Below are 23131 nucleotides of genomic sequence, written 5' to 3'. Positions count from 1 at the left end.
AATTTATCTTATCTTCTGTGACTTTGAAAAAAAAAGCAATTCTAGTCTTTCTTTTCTCAGGCCTTGCCTTGATTTCCCAAGCCTCAATCACATACAAAAACATTCAATGATGGGCCGGGCGCGGTGGCTCACGCCTGTAATCCCAGCACTTTGGGAGGCCAAGGCGGGCAGATCACAAGGTCAGCAGATCGAGACCATCCTGGCTAACACAGTGAAACCCCGTCTCTACTAAAAATATAAAAAAAAATTAGCCGGGTGTGGTGGTGGGCGCCTGTAGTCCCAGCTACTCGGGAGGCTGAGGCAGGAGAATGACGTGAACCCAGGAGAAGGAGCTTGCAGTGAGCCAAGATTGCACCACTGTACTCCAGCCTGGGTGACAGAGTGAGACTCTGTCTCAAAAAAAAAAAAAAAAAGAAAAAGAAAAAAAAAAAAAACATACAATGATGACATAAATTCGTCTGGGGCATTTATGATGATAAACCGTAATATCTATAAATTTGAAAGCAGTTCATACCATCCCAAAATCTAATACAGCAAACCTTTCTTAAAAATTCTTACTACATAATGGCCTACTAATTATTTGAGTGTTTCCAGTAATAGAGTGCTCACTGCTACTTCAGAGAACAGTTCAATTAATATACTTTTTGACAACTCACATTCAGGTTAGAAGTATGTTCTAGTTGAAAGCAACTCTGGAATCATCTAAGACAATAGTCTACTTTGGTGTCAACCAAGGAATTTTATCATTTGAAGATATTCAACATTACAATGTTATATTATCATTTTTTAATATTTTATTTTTAATTTTTGTGGGTACACAGTAGGTATATACAATATTATATTTAGAAAACAAAAATCTTGGCCGGGCATGGTGGTTCACGCCTGTAATCCCAGCACTTTGGGAGGCCGAGAAGGGCAGATAATCTGAGGTCAGGAGTTCGAGATCAGCCTGGCCAGCATGGTGAAACCCCATCTCTACTAAAAATACAAAAATTAGCCAAGCATGGTGGCACGTGCCTGTAATCCCAGCTACTCCGGAGGCTGAGAGGCAGGAGAATTGCTTGAACCCGGGAGGCAGAGTTTGCAGTGAGCCGAGATCATGCCACTGCACTATAGCCTGGCCGATAGAGTGAGATGCTGTCTCAAAAAAAAAAAAAAATAGGCTGGGTGCGGTGGCTCACATCTGTAATCCCAGCACTTTGAGAGGCTGAGGCGGGTGGATCACCTGAGATCAGGAGTTCGAGACAAGCCTGGCCAACATGGTGAAACCCCACCTGTACTAAAACTAAAAAAAAAAAAAAAATAGAAAACAAAAATCTTGGCCGTGCATAGCGGCTCACGCCTGTAATCCTAGCACTTTGGGAGGCTGAGTTGGGCAGATCCCTTGAGTCCAGGAGTTCGAGACCAGCCTGGGCAACGCGGCAAAACCATGTCTCTACTAAAAATATAAAAATTAGCCAAGCATGGTGGCACGTGCCTGTAGTCCCAGCTACTCAGGAGGCTGAGCCGGGAGGATCACTTGAGCTCAGGAAGCAGAGGTTGCAGTGAGCCAAGATCGCACCACTGCACACCAGCCTGAGCAACAGAATGAGATCCTATCTCAGGAAAAAAAAAAAATCTTGGCTGGGCATGGTGGCTTACAACTGTAATCCCAGCACTTTGTGAGGCTGAGGCAGGAGGATCACAAGGTCAGGAGATCAAGACTATCCTGGCCAACATGGAGAAACCCCATCTCTACTAAAAATAAAAATTAGCTGGGCATGTCTGTAATCCCAGCTACTCAGGAGGCTGAGGTAGGAGAATCGCTTGAACCAGGGAGTCACAGTGAGCCGAGATCACGCCACTGCACTCCATCCTGGCGACAGAGTAAGACTCGGTATCAAAAAAAAAAAAAAAAAATCTTTAATTCCCCACCTACCCTACCCTGTCACCACATTAAAGAAAGGTATGAGGGGCCAGTTGCAGTGGCCCACACTTGTAATCCCAGAACTTCGGGAGGCCGAGGCGGGAGGATCACTTGAGGCCAGGAGTTCGAGACCAGCCTGGCCAACATGGTGAAACGCCATCTCTACTAAAATACAAAAAGTAGCCAGGCATGGTGGGCACCTGTAATCTCAGCTATTCGGGAGGCTGAGGCAGGAGAATCACTTGAACCCAGGAGGCAGAGGTTGCAGTGAGCGGAGATCCTACCATTGCACTCCAGCCTGGGCAACAAGAGCAAAACTCTATCTTGAAAAAAAAAAAAAAGGTATGAGGTTTTTATGTTCATGACAATAAGGGGACACAGGTTTTGTCTTTTTATTTTTTTGAGACGGGATCTCACTCCATTGCCCAAACTGGAGTGCAGTGGCGTGGTCTCAGCTCACTGCAACCTCTGCCTCCCAGGCTCAAGCAATTCTCTGGCCTCACCCTCTTTAGTAACTGGGATTACAAGTGCGCGCTACTACCACCCGGCTAATTTTTGTATTTTTAGTAGAGACGGGGTTTCACCATGTTGGCCAGGCTGGTCTCGAACTCCTGACCTCAAATGATCCACTCACCTCAGTCTCCCAAAGTACTGGGATTACAGGCATAAGCCACCGCCCTATGGCCAGTTTTCTCTTTTTAAAAACAAAGTTGAGCCGGGCGCGGTGGCTCACGCCTGTAATCCCAGCACTTTGGAAGGCCAAGGCGGGCTGATAATGATGTCAGGAGATTGAGACCATCCTGGCTAACATGGTGAAACCCCATCTCTACTAAAAATACCAAAAAAAATTAGCCGGGCATGGTGGCACGCGCCTGTACTCCTAGCTACTTGGGAGGCTGAGACAGGAGAATTGCTTCAACCCGGGAGGCGGAGGTTGCAATGAGCCGAGATCACGCCAATGCACTCCAGCCTGGCAACACAGCAAGACTCCATCCAAATAAAATAAAATAAAATAAAAAACACAAACAAACAAGGTTGAGAAACACAGCTCTACCCTACATGTGAACCTTTTCTACATAAATATCCCGAATAGACAGCCATTAAACCTCTGCCTGACCTACTCCACTGTCAAGAAATACATCACCTCTGAAAGTCCTTTATTCCATCATGAGTCTGCTCTACCTGTTACGAGATACTGCCCTATATCTACTTCTGTTTCTTGAAGCTACACAGAGATCTCCTTTCATGTGACAATCCTTCAAATATTGGAAGGGAACCAGAAAATCTTAGCCTCTTTTCCTCCAGGCAAAATATCCCTAGTTCATTTACTATCTCAAGTTGGAAAGCTTCAAGTCATCTTGCATCCTTTACACTTTATCTTCAGTCACCATATTCTATCAATATTTTTTCCTTCAAAATATCTTACTTATTTCCTTCCCAATCACACTGTAACTGTGAAGACCAGGCCTTCATACCTTTGAGGTCATTTTATCCTCCTAGCTAGTATCCCTTATTCTAGTATCATCTCCCAAACCCCAATTCTTTTCCCATGGCTGCTAGACTCTTGTTATTTAAGCACTCCATCCACCACATCCTCCTTCTTTCCAAGAACTTGCAGTGTACATCCCATTAACAGCACCTTACTTTTCACCCAGTTATCTCACTCTTATAAATGTATGCCAAGGGAAGAGTTTAAGAAAAAAATCTATATCATGAAGATGCTTGAGACTGTTATCTATTCCGACAAAAGAAACAAATTAGAAATAAATAATAGAGGCCAGGTATAGTGGCTCATGCCTGTAATCCCAACATTTTGGGAGGCTGAGGTGAAAGGATCATTTGAAGCCAGAAATTCGAGACCAGCCTGGGCAACATAGCGAGGCCTTGTCTCTACAAAAACTTTAAAAATTAGCCAGGTTTGGTGGCACAGGCCTGTAGTCTCAGCTACTTGGGAGGCTGAGGTGGGAGAATCCCTTGAGCCCAGGAGTTCAAGGTTACAGTGAGCTATGACCATGCCACTGCGCTCCAGCCTGGGCAACAGAACAAGATCCTGTCTCTAAAAAAAGAGCGAGAAATAATAATAAATTACTAAATAAATTATGGTACTAAGGACTACAGTGCCACTATTAACAACATTATGACGACTATGTGGAAACATGAAAATTATTATGTAATGTTAATTATGTATTGTGATTTTTTAAATTTATGCCCACTATGTTTGCAACTCTATGGAAAATGAGAAATCAATAAGGACAGATATTGAAAAATTAACACTCTAAAACAAATATAACAACATTAGTGTGGATTTGTGGGGCCGTTCCCATGCAAAATTCTTCGGCGAAAATAAGTTGTTTGCTGATAGGCATAACTGACCAGGCCCAAACAAAATGCACTGAAAATGTGAAAATATTTTAATAGATTTTAAAAATACTATTCATTTATTAGACTAAGCTGGGTAATCTAGCTATACAACAAGGCAATAACTAGTTACTACAGGCCTTGGAAACTAATGTTTAGCTAATTCTACCATATTTCACATTCCTGTTACCCTTAGTCACCTCCCAATATGTAAGCCCCTTTAGTCACTTATTCTTCCTTGTCTCTATGCTTCTTGTCCTCTTTCATTGATCCTATCCTTTCCAAATCTCTCAACTGCAGTATCCAGAACCTCTGTTCTGTGGTAACCTAAACATACACCTTCATATTCTACAAAGTATGCTTTCTCTGTCTTCTTACCTTAATCATATCCTAGCTCTCCTTCACCACCAAACCAGGACACTGTTTCCTCTGAATATATTTCCATATCTATCCCACCTTAACAACTAGAAGTAAGCAGTGCCCTATACTAAGCTTCCCACTGCTAATGTGGAACAGAATATAAGCCCCTTCTTTGAGAAGGTAAATATAAAATCAGAAATAAATCCTACTTTAGGAAGGAAATCAGATTTAATTTAAAAGATAATATACAGGCCGGGCACAGTGGCTCATGCCTATAATCCCAGCACTCTGGTAGGCCAAGGCAGGTGGATTACCTGAGGTCAGGAGTTCGTGACCAGCCTGGCCAACATGGTGAAACCGTCTCTACTAAAAAATACAAAACATTAGACGAGTATGGTGGCGGGCGCCTGTAATCCCAGCTACTGGGGAGGCTGAGGCAAGAGAATCGCTTGAACCCGCTAGGCGGAGGTTGCAATAAGCCAAGATCACGCCACTGCACTCCAGCCTGGGTGACAGAGCGAGACTCCATCTAAGGAAAAAAAACCCATAATATACAAAAATCAAATGGATCTTCTATTTAATCAAGTGCCATGGAAAAAAATTGCCTTAAGATTGTTTACAAATAATTTGTGAGCTACAGAAAGAACCTCATTAGTCAAACTACTGCTAAAAGCTGAATTTGTTAGGCTAAATATTTGATTGCATTTCGCTAGTCAGTTTTTCTCATGAGTCTGACTATCCCTTGCTTTTCTGAACACAACACAAAAGGTATCTTCAACCCTATTTCCAAACTATTATTCCTCCTTCCTTGTGTAAAAAACCCTTTCTCCTTTGTTCATACTATCCAGCTACACTACCCTCTATTTTTTTATCTTCTCATATCTCTGCTATCACTTGGAATCTTATCCAGATTCATTGAGGACCTTAGAACTCTGCATCATGTCCTGCCATCAATACCTCAGTTACACCAGTGTTCATGCAAATGATCCCCCCAACATTTCAGCTTCACAGTTCCTTGACTTTGAATCAAATAACCTTCACCTTCACTCCACCTTAGTTACCCACTCCCGCAGCCACACACTAGATTCTATCATAACCTGAACTGAACCACACCAAAATCTATGATTTTCTTCTTTGTTATAACTTCCTATTCCAGCTTTCTCACAGACTCAACTCCAACTATAGCTACTCATTTTTCAACATCAGAGATATTCAATCCCTTAATTCCTTTTTTAAATTAAAAAAAAAATTTTTTTTTGAGACGGAATCTTGTTCTGTTGCCCAGACTGGAGTGCAGTGGTGCAATCTTGGCTCACTGCAACCTCCACCTCCCGGGTTCAAGAGATTCTCCTGCCTCAGCCTCCTGAGTAGTTGGGATTACAGGCATGCACCACCACGCCCAGCTAATTTTTGTATTTTTAGTAGAGATGGGGTTTCACCACCTTGGTCAGGCTGGTCTCGAACTCCTGATCTCAAGTGATCCGCCCATCTCAGCCTCCCAAAGTGCTGGGATTACAGGCATGAGCCACTGCACCCAGCCAATTCCTTAATTGTTAACCTCCTTTTTCAGGTTTATCAGCCTTCTCCTGGCCTTATTTTCCTATCTAGACTAGAGCACACAGCTGATCACAACTCTCTTGTACTCCATTCAACCAGCAAAACCCAAACTGATTCAATCTCATAATTTGCTTTCTCTTCTCCAATATCTAAGTGGAAGAAAACACACAACTGCAAAGATTGGCGTCATTCCAAATTGATGATCGCCAACTTCTGCTGGGCCCTTAATGACGCTCAATAATCCTTTTACTTGTCTTTAACCAGCTCTTTTTTCTCCCCGGCTGTCCTAAGCAGCTAACACCCTCCTGGAGTGTCCTACTTAATTCTATTCTCTAAATCATGCTTCTTATTTTGAGAAATTTAACATTCTTAGGCACAAAGTACTTTAATATCTTGCCCTTTCTTCTAACTTTATAAATATATCTATATATCCACCTATCCATGCATCCTCTCCCCAGTCTTAGAGGATAAATGGTGCCTCCCAATTCCTAACCACCCATTCGAGTAAATCTCACTACCTAGTTTTAACCCAATACCTTCATATTTCTTCTGGAACCTTGTACCATCAATTATTCCCCATCTTTTCTCCATTTTCAACTTCTCCCTCTTCTCCACTGGCTCCTTCGACTCCATCTATAAACACACTCACGTTTCTCTCATTTTAGAGGCAAAACAAACAAACAAACAAACAAACAACTTCCCCTGGTTCCCAGTCCCCCTATAGCTCTCTCTACAACTTTTTATTGGTCAAACATTTTGAAACATATTCTATACTCACTGTCTTGACTTGACTTTTCACTCACTCCTCAACCCACACAATCTGACTTCTACCTCCCCTGAATATATTTCCATATTCCACCTTAACAACTAGAAGTTGTTCCACTGGAACTACTCACAAAGGAAGCCAAAACCTCTGTATTATCAATTCTAAAAGAAACTTTTCTTGTCCATATCCTTCTGAACCTTCCTAGGATACTTGGCAACATCATTCCTTCATTCTTTATTGATATCCTGTATTCCCTTTGTTTCCTTGGAACTATTATTCTCCTGGTTATTTTTTATACTTCTGGCAATTTCTTAAGATTCCTTCAGACTGTCCTCCTTCTTGGCCTGAGAATTAAATACTGTGCATTCCCCTGAGTTCTGTTTTTAGCCTGCTGTCTGTTCCCTTCCTTCCTTCCTTCCTCTCCCCACCCGTCTCACTCTCAAATATACATGTATGAATGTGTATATGCATATTAGGTTGAACCACGGCAAACCGCCAATCATTAACCACCTCTGACGTACAAAAAATGGCAATTTCCTATGGTCCAGCCTAACGTTTAAACAGCTCTTTAGCGTGGAAGAATAAGAGAAGAAACAAAGAATAACCCAATTAGAAGATTGAGAGAGAACTGCAAAAAAAAAAAAAAAATTCAAACTGAAGTCTCTGAAAATTTATTAGCTGGGAGAACTGGTGTGGATGTCATGTGAATGATGATATTAGTCAGGATGTAAAAGTTATAATTAGCATAAATAGACCTCAAATCCAAGTTAATGTGATAGGTAATTAATCAAGTGCCATTCAATTATGACAAACACTAACCAGGACAACATGTTTCCTGTCAATGTGGCCAACAGTAAGTGATTTAAGGTAAAAAAAAAAAAAAAAAAAAGTTATAAAAGAAACATTACTCAATTGCCCCTCTTTTAGAATAGGAATAACCATTCTATAAGAAAGTGGCTCTCAAACTCATTCAGGTAGAACTTCTGGAAGCCCTATTGGTCTTCTTGGAGACCACTCCAAAATAGTAACATATTATATATAAGGATGGAACAATTTTACTAGCAGAAAACGACTATTACTATAAATATAAAATATGAATGTCATGGGGAGTTTTGTTTGCTTTGGTCACTACTATATTCCCAGTGTCAAGAAGGGTATATAGTAGGTGCTCAAAAAATATTTGTGAAATGAATAAATGTATCTACAAAAATATAAACCACAACAATCAAACTAAGTATTTCTCAGTTTGTTTGTTTTTATTAATATGCATCTGCCACTTGTTCATTCACTATGTCATTTGCTACAAGTGGAAACAGGTCAGGAAAACTGTATGCAACACAGCCTTAAAAAAGGAACATTCTATGTATTAACTTTGAGTTGAGTGATGCAGTACCTCAAAGCCCAGGTCCAAGAAAATCCTGTTATAAAACCATTGCTGTAATGTCAGTTTGGAATTGTGTACCACTAGCAATAGAATAATACACCCTATTGAATCTAAGCAAGACAAGTTTTTATTACCTTGAAATAAATGGTTGATGTAAAGAAGAGCTGTGCTAGACGGTCAAAAAGAAGTGGTTTCACCTCTAGGAATCAAAAAAAAGATTATTCAAAATCCTTTCAATCATAGTACATTGAATTAAATGACTCCAAATTTTCATGATACATACCAGAGAAGCTATTAAAAGGAATCCAGCTCACAAGCTGAAGGAACTGTGACCGACAACAGAGGCCATCCCAGAGAGGAAGGCTCTTATACAGGAATGCTTCACAGGAATAAAACCCCTCCTGTAACACAAGTGAATAGTAAATCCTTATATGGAATTCTTCAGCCATAAAATTATGCTCTAAACAACCAGTTTATTTTGTGCTATAGTTGCTTCACTCTTAGACTAATTTTTTGTCATGAATATAATAAAAGCCTTAGGTTAGGTGCCAGACTTCCTCAGAAAAAGGATGAGATGATTGGTATTTGCATACATTACCATCTTTACCAATACAGTTCTCAAATACCATAAAACTTCATCAATTGGAAAGAAGGTTAAAAGTTATAGAATATTTTTTTAAAAATAAGATTTATTATCTTGGGGTACATGCAGTAATTTGAACAGTCAATAAAATGTATACAATATTATATAATAGGGCTAGAATTTCATTAGAGGCCATAGACCAAATCCCAACTCTGAGCAGCTCCATCTTTAGAGGCTCAAATGTCTAGGTTGCTTATATTTCCACCAGAGTGAGGATCTGGGACTTCCCTTTTTTCCGTTGTCACCTAACCTTTTCACAGTGACATGCACCAGGACTCTATCCTAAGACCTTCTTTTCATGACATGAATTCTCTGGACAATCTCATCCATATCATAGCTAAAACCACTTTTAACATGAGGGGTCCTAAATCTGTATCTCTAGCCCAAATCTCATTCCTGAGCTCTAGACTCATTATTTTACTGCGCACTGGATATGACCGCTTTCATGTCCCATTAGGCATCTCTTAAGTGAAACATCTTTCCTTCCAAGCCTGCTCCTCCTATATTTCTTTTCTCAGGGAATGCCATCCCTCCCAAGTAGGAAACATAAACGTCAACCTAAATTGCTATCCTCACTACCATCTCTGCACCCAGCTTCCAATTAAATGGTTTCACATCAAATCCCTAAAACTTGGGCTGGGTGTGATGGCTCACACCTGTAATCTCAGCACTTTGGGAAGCCAAAGCAGAAGGAATGCTTAAGCCCAGGAGTTTGAGACCAGCCCGGGCAACGTGATAAATCCCCGTTTTTACAAAAAAATACAAAAAACAAACAAACAAACAAAAAATAGCCAGGAGTGGTGGTGCACACCTGTAGTCCTAGCTACTAACTAGACTGAGTGGGGAGGATCAATTGAGCCCAGGAGGTCAAGGCTGCAGTAAGCCATGATTGTGCCAGTACACTCCAGCCTGTGCAACAGAGCAAGACCTTGTCTCAAAAAAAAAAAACAAAGAATTATTCCACAAACATTTATCAATCAAGTTGAACATCTATACATGAAGAAAAGTTAGACATGGTTTCTGCCTGCTGGGAGCTCATCATATGTGGAAAAATGGATGCTAAAAATGTCACGATAGAGGTAAGCACAAGGAGCCAAGGGAGCACATAGAACAAGGAGATAACCCACACTGGGCAATAAGTGAAGGCTTCTTGATGGTGCTGATACCTAAGCTGCAGCTTAAAATACAACTCAGGGTTACTCAAACCAAATAGTCCATTGGCTGGAACATATTTGATGCTCAAAAAATGTTTGTTGATTATAAGAATATAAGTAGTGACCCTATGAAATTTACATTACTGGCTAATTCAATTAACTGAATACATTTAATTACATCTTCAGTTTGTTCTCTTGAATTACAGGCTTTTCCCTTTTATTTGCATAATATAACACATTCTTTCTTCAAATCTAACAGTGCAAAGATAAAAGTCCAACTCAGCTTTATCTATAATGAGCTTCAAACTGAACAAATATTATTTACAAAAGATGTCAGGTACTAAAAAAAAGGGTTTTTTGTTGTTGTTTTTGAGACAGGATCTCACTCTGTAACCCAGGCTGCAGTGCAGTGGCACAATTACGGCTCACTGCAGCCTTGACCTCCTGAGCTCAAGTGATCCTCCTACCTCATCCTCCTGAGTAGCTGTGACTACAGATGCATGCCACCATGCCTGGATAATTTTTGTATTCTTTGTAGAAATGGGGTTTTGCTGTGTTGCCCAAGCTGGTCTTGAACTCCTGGGCTCAAGTGATCCAGCTGCCTTGGCCTCCAAAGTGCTGAGATTACAGGTGTGAGCCACCGCAGCCGGGCAAGAAAAGGTTTTCAATGGATATCTAAATAAATTTTAGTAAAGAGTGGTGGAGAGTGGAAGAAGCAAGTGAAATCTTACTTGTAAGAAGCACTCTGCCCTGATGATAGTATCCAGGAAGTTGGTAAATTCTTTTCCATGTTCATAATTATTCACCTTGTACCAAATACATTCTAGAGCAGAAACAGTAAATATAAGCATCTAGTTGTACCACAATAAAAAAGTGCACAAAACATAATTATTACTAAAGTGACAAGTGACAAAGTAAAAAAGCCGTAAGTCTCATACATCCTAGCTAACTCATGATGTAGACCGGAACAGATACATGGAGATGATAGTGAGATATTCCTCAACAACTTGGTAATATAGGGAAAAGCTTATAGTATAAATATAGGGAAAAGCTTATAGAAATGGAGAGAATTCACATATAATGAATATGATAAGCTTTATATCACATAGGAATCCAAGAAAGTATAAACATCTGAACTGAAAGTTTTAGAATACCCTAAACTTCAATTAGAGTAGGCTGAGTATAATGTAAGAGTGATACAAACTTAGTACGTGGAAATCTAATAAACTGTATCATATTGTTTAAAAGATTCAGAGTAGAAGAAGGAGAATTGGCCTGGAACCAACTAAAAGCAACTTTAACCACCAGAAGAATCAGGAGTTGCTTATCCAGTATCCAGTAAAGAAGCACTCAAATTTGGTCAAAAGAAATATTATCTCTAGAGAAATATACCCGCCCCTCCCCACTGCCCCCCACCATTGGAGGAATGAAATGCTCAGGCTTTACTATGGCTTGGATGAAAGACTTCTCACTGCCCTTTCCTTTAATTCTATAATTAAGAAATCTTCTAAATACAAATTTGGCTCCCATATATGCTGATAGCAGATGGGATATTCTAGTTGGCAGATATGAGCATTTTGCTTACCAGAAATAATTTTATAATAAGCTGACATTCTGGCTTATACATTTGTCTCTTCTGAGTTTCGTTACCATTAACGGGATGATTCTGGGGCCCTAACAGCAAGTTTCTGAACATACAAAGATGAAGAATCCTTGGATTGTGATAGTCATCAAAGTGGAGCCACCCAGTGAGTTTTGGTGGCCATCCAGCAGTGTTTCCTTAACAAAATCCCTCTACCTTCTTACTGCCTTAAAATTACAACAGAAACATTCATGCTCTAAATATAAGATTACCACAGACATAATTACAGCATATGAAGGCTCCTGTTGTCTAGAATTTGGCACCCTTATAAAAGAAGCCCATTTGTTAACTATCTTGGTCCATCCTCACTCAATTCTTACCTTCTTGTAATGTTTGACTCAACCAGTAATAAAACCTCAGCAAGACTGGCTCATCTCTGACACAGTTAATATAGTGAAGCAGCAGAGGGTTGTTTAGCACTGAGCCCATCTGAGAAGGCAGCTGCAATGACAGAACAACTGATCAACAGTTAAGTATCTGAAAAGTGGATAAGGGAATCGTCATATAGAAAACATATAACAAAAATAGGCTGGGCATGGTGGCCCATGACTATAATCCCAACACTTTGGGAGGCCGAGGCAGGAGGATCACTTGAGCCCAGGAGTTTGAGGCCACACTGAGCAATATATTTTTAAAATAATTTTTTTGTTTTGTTTTGAGATGGAGTCTCGCTCTGTCACCCAGGCTGGAGAGCAGTTGCTCCATCTCAGCTGACTGCAACCTCTGCCTCCCAGGTTCAAGTGATTCTCTTGCCTCAGCCTCCTGAGTAGCTGGAACCACAGGCATGCACCACCAAGCTCGGTTATTTATTTATTTTTTTTTTTGAGACGGAGTTTCGCTCTTGTTGCCCAGGCTGGAGTGCAATGGCGCGATCTCGGCTCACTGCAACCTCCACCTCCTGGGTTCAAGTGATTCTCCTGTTCAGCCTCCCGCTCAGCCTCCCGCATGGCTGGGATTACAGGCATGCGCCACCACGCCCAGCTAAATTTAGATTTTTAGTAGAGGTGGGGTTTCTCCATGTTGGTCAGGCTGGTCTTGAACTCCTAACCTCAGGTGATCTGCCCGCCTCAACATCCCAAAGTGCTGGGATTACAGGTGTGAGCCACCGCACCCAGCCCAATTTTTGTATTTTTTAATAGACATGGAGTTTCACCATTTTGGCCAGGCTGGTCTTGAACTCCTGACCTCAAGTGATCCACCCACCTCGGCCTCCCAAAGTGCTGGGATTACCGGCATGAGCCACCGTGCCCAGCCTGATATAAATTGTTTTAAAAATTAGCCAGGCGTGGTGATGCACATCTATAGTCCCAGCTACTTAGAAGGTTGAGGTGGGAGGATCACATAAGCCCAGGAGTTCAAGGCAGCAGTGAGCCATGATCATGCCACTGCCTAGGTGACAGATAAGACCCTATCTCAAACAAACAAAATAAACAAACAAACAAAAAAAAAAACAAAGGCCATGAAATTCAAATAGAAAATGCAAAGAAGCACATGGTCCAGTCACATACCTCTAAGCAATGGATGTTCTGTAAAAGTTGGGGGAAGCTTTGAAGTTGTTCTAGTGGAAATGATCCACTTCTATTCAGACAATCAGAAAGACTCATCTCTTTTTTTCCACATTCTTTAGTGTAGCTACTGGAATTGAGCACTGGTATAACTGAGAGAGAATTCCACTTCTGAAGAAAGATAATAAAACAATCTATCGATGGACTAAACAGACTACAAACCATAAATATAAAAGCAGCTGTTAAGGTGTTTCAATTAAAGGAATCTGAATATGGCTTACACAGAATCCTGGGTAACTGACATATACTTAAATATCTATAATCGCCTCTAAGATCTGAATGGTTATTATTTGGATTTAATAAAAGAAAGCCATGCAAGTTGTTTGAGCTTTAGATACTTACTCTTTTTAGAGGACGAACATTAGCTGGACGTAACATCAACTTCAGAGGTTCTGGAGAAGGTCCCCGGTTTCTTTGCTTCACGGCAAGCAGAGCCGTCTTCCATAGATTCTCTGAATTCTTAAAATATATCTATAAATTTGGATATAAAGTACAAGAGAGTAGGTACCCATAAACTGAAGCAACATAAAGTCTAAAATGCCTCATTAATTGAAAATATATTATGAAATCCTTTACACCCATACAAATGCACTTAAAGTATTTTTTTTTCTGATTAGTAATCTATTAAATATACCAAATGGGATCAACATGAAGTACCAATCCCTAAAAAAAAACTTTCCCAAAACAGTACCACAATACTAGATTGTAAAACAGTAGGCTGTAAACATTTTACTTGAAATCTGTAAGTTAACTTTACCAAAAATAACATATTTCAATCTCAATATGATTTCTCTCTCCTTAATCCCTTACCTTCTTCCTTACAGGCAAAGATACTGAAATCAGAGCAGGAGCAAAGAACTTATACAGTGACAACAAAGCCTGGAGATGAGGCTGCATTCCCTGAAATAAAATAAGTTTTCCATTTTCAATTCTGTGGCTATTAAGAAACTGAGGAAACAAATACCAATAAGGAAGAAAGTATATTCAGACCATAATTTCGCTGAGATATAGCTATAGGAAGATGCTATAAAAAATCAAGGAATGAGTAACCAGACATTTAAGTCAACCACCATAAAACAACCCTCTCCAAACTGTGATCTTCTCTCTTACGACCTTTTCCAACTTTACTTCTTCCTTGTATTTTTCTCTTCTCTTCCTATACCTTAGGCTGACCAGTCATACTAGCATAGCATAGCTTATTCTCACTGGTAGCATACTCAGGACTCAAAGTTTACTCATCCTTGATTTAGACCTCAAGGAGATAGGACCAAAAGAGAAGCTAATACCTGATTATTATAATTCTTGGAAAATTATCTAGGAAATTACAATTGGTATGCCATAATCAAGCAGCTTTGATATAACTGAAACAAGTCTTAACAAAAGCACTAATTTCACAATGAAAGACGTGATTACTGCTAGATACCTGTTTTATATATCCGGCTATCCAGAGAAAACATACCACTAAAATGAATTCTAAGTAAGTAATCAAATTGTTTTATTATACTAAAATAGTATTGAATCGAATACTGTACAAAGTAAGGCAGCAAATGAGGCTTAGAAATACAATATTTCCATTTTATAACAGCTTCTCAAAATTAAATTTATTAAAACAAAACCAAAATGACCCAGTTTATCTATGTTGAAAATATCTCCTAACCTCTGTACACCCATTATTAATGAGTATCAGAGTGTTTGTTTTGAGCTAGAATGCTTTTTAGAGAATACTTACTTGTGCTGAGGCCTTTAGAACTTACAGTCTAGTTAATTAAAACTATCTTTTCTGTTAAAAAGTTAATACTAAAAAAGGGAAGGGGGAGATTTCCAGTTAAAAATGGTATATTGAACATATGATTAATTCTGGGTTCTCCCAAAGCCCCATTTAAAAGACAGTAAAAGAATGAAAAAGGTGGCTGGGCACGGTAGCTCATGCCTGTAATCCCAGCACTTTGGAAGGCCGAAGTGGGTGTATCACTTGAGGTCAGAAGTTTGAGACCAGCCTGGCCAACATGGTGAAACCCCATCTCTAGTAAAAATACAAAAATCAGGTCGGCTGTGATGGTGCACACCTGTAGTCCCAGCTACTCAGGAAGCTGAGGCAGGAGAATGGCTTGAACCTGGGAGGCAGAGGTAGCAGTGAGCTGAGATTGCGTCACTGCACTCCAGCCTAGGTGACGGAGTGAGACTCCATCTCCAATAAATAAATAAAAGAAGAATGAAAAAGGACAAAGCAAAGCACAAGTTCAAAGACAACAAGAGAGGAGACAACAGCATGTGAGAAATCTAAATAAGATTTTGGAACCTAGAATGAAGATGGTCAAATAGTAACCAAGTTAGCAGAATAGATAAAATGAAATCTAAGGTATCAACAGAAAAAGCCTAAAAAAAATCAGATTCATGCTTGACAACTCCCAGAAAGGATCAAGAGTTGAGAGACCAGATTATCTCTAAAAAGTGGGGATGCAAGAGGGACAGAAAACAGGAGTATTGCATGAAAGGCTACATAAGAAGCAGTTAGAACCCCAAATTCCTTCACTATACTGGCAAAACATTAGGGCTTTACTCTGAAAATGAAGCTGGACTCGGATACCAGGCACAGCCAAGGGAGGATACCAAAACCATTTCTCAACCCTTTCTAGTGCTCAGGTCTCAGAGTGCCAGTAGCCAGGTTTACACCCTGTGATGATGTATTAGCCCACTCTAACACTGCTATAAAGAACTGCCCAAGACTGGGTCATTTATAAAGGAAAGGGGTTTAACTGACTCACAGTTCTGCGTGGCTAGGGTGGCCTCAGGAAACTTACAAACATGGTGGAAGGGGAAGCAAACACATCCTTCTTCACATGATGAAAAGAATTAGAGCCAGGTGAAGGGGAAGCCCCTTATAAAACCATCAGATCTCGTGAGAACTCACTCACTATCACAAGAATAGCATGGGGGAAACCGCCCTCATGATTCAATTACCTCCCATTGGGTCCCTCCCATGACATGTGGGGATTATGGGAATTATAATTCAAGATGAGATTTGGGTGGAGACACAGCCAAACCATATCAGATGGTTAATTTTAAGCGTTGATTTGGCTGGTCCACAGGCTGCCCAGATATTTGGAGAAACATTATTTTGGGTGTTTCTGTGAGGGTTTTTTAGATATGATTAACATTTAAATCAGTAGACTTTGAGTAAAGCAAATTGACTGCCCTCCTCAATGTGGATAGGTCTCATCCAATCAGTTGATGGCCTGAATAGAAGAGGTCCCAGAAGAAGAAGAAAATGTCCAACAGACTGCCTTCAGACTTTATTTGCAACAGCAGTTCTTTCTGGTTCTATAGTGGACTGCCACTTAACTCAAACAGGAACATCAGCTCTCCTGGGTCTCCAGCCTGCTGGCCCATCCTGTAGATTTTGGACTTACCAGCCACCATAATCAAATGAGCCAATTCCCTATAATATTATAAATACACACACACACACACACACACACACACTTGATTCTCTATGTACAACCGTGCAACCCCATAAGACAGGAAACAGGAGAATTCTATTTTGAGAATATTAACATAGTCATCTGGGAGGATCCTCAACAAAACATCAAGATCCTACAATGAACAAGTCCTGCTTATACACACAAGTTTCCAATCATCATGTTACTGTTTTACTTTTAAATATGAACAAATAAGCTTTACCAAGCATTGGTGAGCAGTGGCTCACACCTGTAATCCCAGCACTTTGGGAGACCAAGGCGGGAGGATTGCTTGAGCCCAAGAGTTTGAGACCAGCATGGGTGACACAGAGAGACCCTGTCTCTACAAAAAATTTAAAAATCAGCCAGGCCTGGTGGTGCATGCCTATAGTCCCAGCTACTCTAGAGGCTGAGGAGGGAGGATCGCTTGAGCCCAGGAATTCACGGTAGCAGTGAGCCATGATCATGCCACTGCATTTCAGCCTGGGTGACAAAGTGAGACCCCATCTCTAAAAAAAATTAAAATAAAATTTAAATTTAAAAAGTACCACGAAAGACCAAACAATCTAAAAACAGAAACTATGAGGAAACAGAGACAAAGCTTGAAACAGAAAAAAATCACAGCCCAAAGTGCATACACACAGGCTCATGCCCGGTAGAGGGAGAACCAACCCTTAGGATGAGACCTAATCCCCCTTCTTGTTCTAAAGATTGCTCTGGACAGGGCCTAGTGTATGTAGGAAAATGCCCCACTTCCTACTATTCATGCCTGCCACCAGAAATACAATTTTTGTGGTTTTGTTTCCTTCATAGATTGGGAGCTATGGGGCATGGATGGGGATAGACGGGATATATGCCTTTGCAGGTATCAGAAATTCACACGTCCAATGTATTTCCTCACATATGTTGACTATGCCTTTTACTATCATGCATGTTAGGTTACATATGAACATGGCTATGCCTTCTTGGTTTGATATTGTTGGACTTACCCAAATTCATCAAAATTCAGCTGATCAAAACAATGTTATGTATGCATCTTTATAAATGGGTACTTATTGACAATGGAATAATTTAGTGATGTACTATATAGAGTGGTAGTAATGAAACCAGACATTTAGTGTCTCTGTTATAAATTTTTAGACAATCATCTCATAAATCATTTTTTAACTTGAACATACACTGTGTTTCAGCTAATACAAAACAAATCAGCAAGATCTTTTTTTTTTTGGAGACAGTCTTGCCCTGTCGCCCAGGCTGGCGTGATCTCAGCTCACTGCAACCTCTGCCTCCCGGTTTCAAACAATTCTCCTGCCTCAGCCTCCCAAGTAGCTGGGATTACAGGTGCCCACCATCACGCCCAGCTATTTTTTGTATTTTTAGTAGAGACAGGGTTTCACCATGTTGGCCAAGATGGTCTCGAACTCCTGACCTTGTGATCTGCCTGCCTCGGCCTCCCAAAGTGCTGGGATTACAGGTGTGAGCCACTGCACCTGGGTACTAAGATCTTTTATTATGGTAAGAATTGTCTTATTCCATTGAAATGTTTTGCTGTAACATGGGAAAAGGTACACTTTTTCATAATTTCTATTAATGTGAAATAAAATTCAAATTGGACAAAAACATTACCATTAATATCTTCAGAGAACTAAGAAAAAATAATCGTACCCATGGAACTAAAACAGAAGGCTACAAAAAAAGAATAATCATTGAACTGCACTAAGAGGAGACCTCACATTGGAGAATCACAAATGTGTTCTGTGTTTGCGTCTTTCATTCAACAAATGCCTATAGGTAGGCCATGAAAGCTCCAGTTAGGCATGACCACTATTACTTCCTATTGTTTCATATCCAAAGCTTCACAGACTTCTGTTACCTGGCAGGTAAAGTGGAAATAACAATGCAGAGAGCTGTAAGGACCAGAGATAACAGTCAGAGAATATACTGAAGTTTAAGCATCCAGAAGATAATGTCTTTTTTTTTTTTTTTTGAGATGGAGTCTCACTGTCGCCCAGGCTGGAGTGCAGTGGCACGATCTCGGCTCACTGCAGGCTCCACCCCCTGGGGTTCACGCCATTCTCCTGCCTCAGCCTCCTGAGTAGCTGGGACTACAGGCGCCCACCACCTCGCCCGGCTAATTTTTTTTGTATTTTTAGTAGAGACGGGGTTTCACCACGTTAGCCAGGATGATCTCGATCTCCTGACCTCGTGATCTGCCTGCCTCGGCCTCCCAAAGTGCTGGGATTACAGGCTTGAGCCACCGCGCCCGGCCAAGATAATGTCTTAAAATGCTTTCCTGGGCCAGACTCAGCGGCTCACATCTATAACCCCAGCACTTTGGGAGGCCAAGGCAGATGGATAACCTGAGGTCAGGAGTTCAAGACCAGCCTGGCCAACATGATGAGACCACCACCTCTACTAAAAATATAAAAATTAGCCTGGTGTGGTGGTGTGCACCTGTAGTCCCAGCTACTCGGGAGGCTGAGGCAGGAGAATCGCTTGAACCTGGGAGGCAGAGGTTGCAGTGAGCTGAGATCGCACCACTGCACTCCAGCCTAGGCAACAGAGCGAAACTCCATCTCAAAAAAAAAAAAAAAAATCTTTCCTAGATCACATCCATACAAAATATAAATTCATTTATGACCACTCCCTAACACTTACTGTTCCAGCCATACCAACCCAGCTCCCTAAACAATGTTTGCTGTTTGACATCTCCATGTCTTTGCTCTTGCTGTTACCTCTGGGAGGAATGCCCTTCTCTCCCTTCTTTGCCCACTTAAATCCTATTCATCCCTTAAAAATTCTCTCAAGCAGGCTGGGTGTAGTGGTTCACACCTGTAATCCCTGCACTTTGAGAAGCCGAGGCAGGCGGATCACCTGAGGTCAAGAGTTCGAGACCAGCCTGGCCAACATGAAACCCCCGTCTCTACTAAAAATACAAAAAATTAGCTGGGCATGGTGGCGGGCGCCTGTAATCCCAGCTACTCAGGAGGCTTAGGCAGGAGAATTGCTTGAACCCAGGAGGCGGAGGTTGCAGTGAGCTGAGTTTACACCCCACCGCACTCCAGCCTGGGCAAAAAGAGTGAAACTCCATCTATAAAGTAAAAATAAAATAAAATAATTCTCTCAAGCATCACCACTTCTCCTTGACCCCAAGTCTGATTCTGATTTTTCGTTTTGTTCACTGAGCTCCCCAGAAAATAAGTTCCTTAAAGATAATGAGTTATAGGCCAGGCGCGGTGGCTTACGCCTGTAATCCCAGAACCTTGGGAGGCCGAGGCAGGTGGATCACTGAGGCCAGGAGTTCCAGCCCAGCCTGGCCAACATGCTGAAACCCTGTCTCTACCAAAAAATACAAAAGTTAGCCGGGTGTGGTGACGCGTGCCTATAATCCCAGCTACTCGGGAGGGTAAGGCAGGAGAATCGCTTGAACCTGGGAGGCAGAGGTTGCACTGAGCCAAGATCGCGCCACTGCACTCCAGTCTGGACAAGAGTGAGATTCTGTCTAAAAAAAAAAAAAAAAAAAAAAGATCAAGAGTTATTTGATTTTGTATTCCCAATGCCTGGCTCAGTACCTGGCACATAGTACATTGGCAGGACTTAGGTCTTTTCGGTACTCACCATTTTGGCCTGAAGATCAAGCAGTTTTCTCACACGAAATGGTTTGACTAGAAAACATAAAGGAAAAAGGTACTATGCATTTGGATTCAGAATAAAAAGAAATTGGTTATATTTAACCACCATGCAATTCATACAGTTTCTTCTTGCAACATATCAAGAAAATAAATACCCTGTTCAGTTAAGCCATTAAGCAGATGCTCTTAAAGTACTAAAAAGCAATTTCCACAAAACGACTTCTGTCATATAACTAATGCTAATAGTTATTTTAACTTTATAAAGGCCAATACAAATGCTAATTCCACAAAGTGTAATACAACTGTAATGAAAATACTCACCATTCTCTTTTTTGGTAAGTAAATATAACAAATGGCAAACATAAGGGCACTGTTAAAACATAAAAAAAAAATTAAGAGAAATGATAATATGTCTTGAACAGAGGGGCAACACATTTTCCTCAAATGTCAATCTTACGCTGATTAAGTAAAAAACCTTCAGGACTTCACTGAACAATAATTTTACAAAGAGTCTCTTTTTCCCACTGTATAGTGATAAAAAAAACAATAGTTTTAATCAGCATTCCATTAGGTCACTTTTAGTTATTTTTGGAATGTAAAGATATTACAGACAATTTGAAAAACAGAATTATCTATCATCCTTCTACCTAACAAAAATTAATGTATTCCTTTCAATATTTGTATGTATGTATTTAGTTACTAAATTCATACAAATATTGAAAGGAATGCATGAATTTTTGTTATTCCTTTCAATATTTTTATGTATGTGTATTGTGAGTTGGTGGAGACAAGGTCTCACTATGTTGCCCAGGCTGGTCTCTAACTCCTGGCCTCAAGTGATCCTCCTAACTCAGCCTCCTAAAGTACTAGGATTACAGGCATGAGCCACTGCACCTGGCCCATACTTATTAAGACATAAACTTGAAACTTTTATCCTGATTTCCTATTTAAAACCATTTTCCCATGTTGTTTAGTCTTCAAAATTATCATTTTCAATGATGCTTCATATTCCAGTCAGTATATATACAAGAATTTAGTTAACAGCTTAGTCTTCAGTTTGGCAAATAGTATGCACTCAATTTGCTAATTAAATTATTGTATGACTGATTCCCTTCTACCATTTCATTTTCAGTGTCCATCTGTTGAGGTCTTACTCTAGATCAGGGGTCAGGAAACTATGGTCTACCTGTTTTTGTAAATAAAGTTTTATTGGGACACAGCCACATCATTCATTTATTTATTGTCTATAGCTGCTTGCATACCACACCAGCAGAGTTGAATAGTTGTGACAGAGACAATATGGCCTTCATGCTCAGAATATTTACTACCTATCCCTTTAAGAAAAAGTTTGCCAACACCTCTCTAAATAATAGGAAAGTGAAAAAATAAAGTATTTAATCGTACTAGAGAAAGCAACAAGAGCAAAGACTTTCTTTAAACAAATTTGTATTTTTGTAGTCATGACTCTAAACTTTAAAGTCTAAACTACAGCATATTCCATATTGCCTCTTCTGTACTTAGAAATGGTTTGAGAAGGAATCTAAACATACTTTTAAGAAGCTTGAATTTAGATATGGAATTTTTTTTTTTTTTTGAGACGGAGTTTCACTCTTGTTGCCCAGGCTGGAGCACAATGGCATGATTTTGGCTCACTGCAACCTCCGCCACCCGGGTTCAAGCGATTCTCCTACCTCAGCCTCCCAAGTAGCTGAGATTACAGGCATGCACCACCACGCCCGCTAATTTTGTATTTTTAGTAGAGACAGGGTTTCTCCATGTTGTTCAGGGTGGTCTCGAACTCCCGACCTCAGGTGATCTGCCCGCCTTGGCCTCCCAAAGTGCTGGGATTACAGGTGTGAGCCACCACACCTGGCCGGAATCTTTTTTTAAAAGAAAGAATACATGTTGTGACCACATCTGCCATATACTACACAGAGAATAGCAATTTTCAGTATAAAAAATGTGTTACCTCATATGCTTAAGGATATGAACTATTAGCAACACTATCATGTTGAATATGAAATGAGTGTTACACAATCACTTGCCCTAGACTCCAGCATTATAGGAAATCTGACATTCTCTTTTAATCACATCTAGAAAGGAAAAACTCATATATTTTAATCATTTTACAGTTGCCTTTCTGGCAAATATTTAGGTTGGTGCAAAAGTAATTGCAGTTTTTGCCATTTCAATGGCAAGTACTTTAATAAGTACTTGGGTTATAAAAGGCTCAGTCTCTGACTGGAAGAACTCAGTCCATTGAGCTGTTAGAAGAAAGGAGAAAGCATATCTTCTTATTTCCTATTGTTTACAAAGTATGTTTAAACACAGAATTCATTTGTATTGCAATTTGGTCAGTTTATGAACAGAAACAATATGAGGTTAAGAGAGATGTCAAAGGTAAGAGAGAGACGATGATGTACCACTTGTCATTCAACCACACCTGTGCACCACAGGACATGCAGCAGGGATGAGCATCCTGCATCCTTACTTTCTATCGACACTTCCAAGGTTACCACTCTTTCACCCTTGTATAGAAAAAGACCTCCTCGGGCCGGGCGCGGTGGCTCACGCTTGTAATCCCAGCACTTTGGGAGGCCGAGGCGGGCGGATCACGAGGTCAGGAGATCGAGACCACGGTGAAACCCCGTCTCTACTAAAAAATACAAAAAAAAAATTAGCCGGGCGTGGTGGCGGGCGCCTGTA

General features: G+C 40.5%; 1 protein-coding gene across 1 annotated transcript in view; it reads right to left on the bottom strand.

The window, feature by feature from the left end:
* Positions 1-23131, bottom strand: part of CENPI (centromere protein I) — a 68494-nt gene that overhangs the window by 23718 nt on the left and 21645 nt on the right. Inside the window, exons 7-15 of the mRNA XM_032757273.2 lie at positions 20747-20795; positions 20412-20458; positions 14146-14235; positions 13678-13806; positions 13279-13446; positions 12091-12211; positions 10860-10951; positions 8615-8732; positions 8466-8530 (exon numbers count right to left, since the gene is read on the bottom strand). Of these exons, the coding sequence (XP_032613164.1) occupies positions 8466-8530; positions 8615-8732; positions 10860-10951; positions 12091-12211; positions 13279-13446; positions 13678-13806; positions 14146-14235; positions 20412-20458; positions 20747-20795 (879 nt within the window). The remainder of the gene's footprint in view (positions 1-8465; positions 8531-8614; positions 8733-10859; positions 10952-12090; positions 12212-13278; positions 13447-13677; positions 13807-14145; positions 14236-20411; positions 20459-20746; positions 20796-23131) is intronic.

Source organism: Hylobates moloch, unplaced genomic scaffold, assembly GCF_009828535.3.
Source record: "Hylobates moloch isolate HMO894 unplaced genomic scaffold, HMol_V3 SCAFFOLD_7, whole genome shotgun sequence".
Lineage (NCBI taxonomy): Eukaryota > Metazoa > Chordata > Mammalia > Primates > Hylobatidae > Hylobates > Hylobates moloch.
This window is presented reverse-complemented; position numbering and strand designations above follow the sequence as displayed.